Genomic DNA, 2146 nt, shown 5'->3' with positions numbered 1-2146 from the left:
GTGGCGGAGGGTTTGGGGTTGTCTAGGGTTTAGGGTTTAGGGTTTAGGGTTTGGGGTTTGGGGTTGGGGCCTAGGGTTTAGGGTTTAGGGTTTGGGGTTGGGGCCTAGGGTTTAGGGTTTAGGGTTTGGGGTTGGGGCCTAGGGTTTAGGGTTTAGGGTTTGGGGTTTGTGGGCAGACGGCGTACTGGAACGAGGTGTTCGAACAAACAGTCGTAGACCCCCAGCTTGTGCACCGCCTCCAGGCAAGCATTAGGGTTTAGGGTTTAGGGTTTAGAGTTTGGGGTTTAGGGTTTAGGGTTTGAAGTTTGGGACTTACCCATGCCTGAAGGTTTGCAATCCAATCTCCACGAGTCTACGCCATCTTCTGAGGAGCCCAGAAGACCAGTTTCAGGCCTTATATTTAGAGTTTAGGGTTTAGGGTTTCGGGTTTAGGGTTTAGGGTTTAAGGTTTAGGGTTTAGGGTTTAGGGTTTGCGCAGACCTACGTCATCCGCTGGGCCACCCAGGACCTGTCGTTCTTTGATGCTGCTTATGTTTTATCTTTTCTAAAAGTCGCCGCTGCGCTGCTGCGGGTAAGTTCATTTAGGGTTTAGGGTTTAGGGTTTAGGGTTTAGGGTTTAGGGTTTAGGGCTAGGGTTTACCGTTTGATGGAGACTACGGGAGCTGCCTGCGCCGTTATTAAAGTTTCCCATTTCTTCTTGCTTAAGGGTTTAGGCTTGAGGGTTTAGGGTTTAGGGTTTAGGGTTTAGGGTTTAGGCTGTGCGTAAACAAGTTTAGGGTTTAGGGTTTGTTTCGCTTGTTGGAAGTTTGGCTTCGAGGGGCAAATTAAAATTCTTTGTTCTCAATCAGAAAATTCATTTAGGGTTTAAATAAGTCTATTATTTATTTATTTACTATTTATTTATTTATTTATTTATTTATTTATTTATTTATTTATTTATTTATTTATTTATTTATTTGTTTGTTTGTTTATTTATGTTTGTTTATTTTGATGGCCAGTTTATAGTTTATTTGGTTTCTGTGGGGATTTTTTGTGCCCTTATTAACGCTTTCCTGCTGCTGCTGTGCTGCTGCTGCTGCTCTGCTGCTGCTGCTGCTGCTGCTGCTCTGCTGCTGCTGCTGCGCTGCTGGTACCGACGCCGCTGCTGCTGTTTCTGCTGCTTCTGCCGCTGCTCCTGCCGCTATCCCCTTTGCTGCTCCCGCTGCTGCTGCTGTCCCGCTGCTGCTGCTGTCCTGCTGCTGCTGCTGCTCCCGCTGCTGCTGCTGTGCCGCTGCTGCTGCTGCTCCCGCTGCTGCTGCTGTCCCGCTGCTGCTGCTGTCCCGCTGCTGCTGCTGTCCCGCTGCTGCTGCTGCTCCCGCTGCTGCTGCTGCTGCTCCCGCTGCTGCTGCTGCTGCTCCCGCTGCTGCTGCTGCTGCTCCCGCAGCTGCTGCTGCTGCTGCTGCTGCTGCTGCTGCTGCTGCTGCTGCTCCCGCTGCTGCTGCTGCTGCTCAGGCTTTCGGGGCTGATGAGGGAGTTTCTCGTCTCGAGGGTTTGGCGCGTCGACTGGCTCCGCAGGGGGGGTTGCTTGACTCTGAGCCCCAAACCCTAAACCCTAAACCCCAAACCCTAGACCCTAAACCCCAAACCGCAGACCCTGAGCCCCAAACCCTAAACCCTGAACCCCAAACCCTAAACCCTAGCCCCAAGGCCCTCAACCCGCAGTCCCAAACCCTAAACCCTGAGCCCCAAGCCCTCAGTCCTGCATCCCGAGCCCAAAGCCCAAAACCCCAAACCCTAAACCCTGAAGCCCAGACTGAAGCCCAAAACCTAAACCCGAAACCCTAACCCCTAATTAGGGTTTAGGGTTTTGGGTTTGGTGCCGCATTTGGGCACAAGGCAGACCTAGGGTTTAGGGTTTGTGGTGAAGCAGTTCGAACAGAGTGCTATACATATTTTTCCGTCTCACCTTTCTCTTGTCTACTTTCCAAGGGTTTAGGGTTTAGGGTTTAGGGTTTCCGATAGAGATTATTCTGCTGCAGAACGCAGCTGTTAAGCGCTAGGTTCTAGCGCCTAGGGTTTAGGGTTTAGGGTTTAGGGTTTAGGGTTTCTTGCTTTCTAGCGTCTCTAAGGCACTGCTTTTCAGACGCCCTCGCCTGAAACCCTAAAC

General features: G+C 51.2%; 1 protein-coding gene across 1 annotated transcript; it reads right to left on the bottom strand.

The window, feature by feature from the left end:
- Positions 1–1180: 1180 nt before the first annotated feature.
- On the bottom strand, positions 1181–1570 carry ENH_00030930 (hypothetical protein; the record flags this gene model as incomplete). The annotated part of the gene is made up of 1 exon (XM_013580150.1): positions 1181–1570. A coding segment is annotated over one exon (390 nt), but the record flags the coding sequence as incomplete, so codon positions are not given.
- Between the last annotated feature and the right edge of the window lie 576 nt (positions 1571–2146).

The sequence above is a fragment of the Eimeria necatrix genome, genomic scaffold (assembly GCF_000499385.1).
Source record: "Eimeria necatrix Houghton genomic scaffold, Enh_scaff2264, whole genome shotgun sequence".
In the NCBI taxonomy this organism is placed as follows: domain Eukaryota; phylum Apicomplexa; class Conoidasida; order Eucoccidiorida; family Eimeriidae; genus Eimeria; species Eimeria necatrix.
Note: the sequence above shows the minus strand (reverse complement) of the source record. Positions and strands in the feature narration are given on the sequence as shown.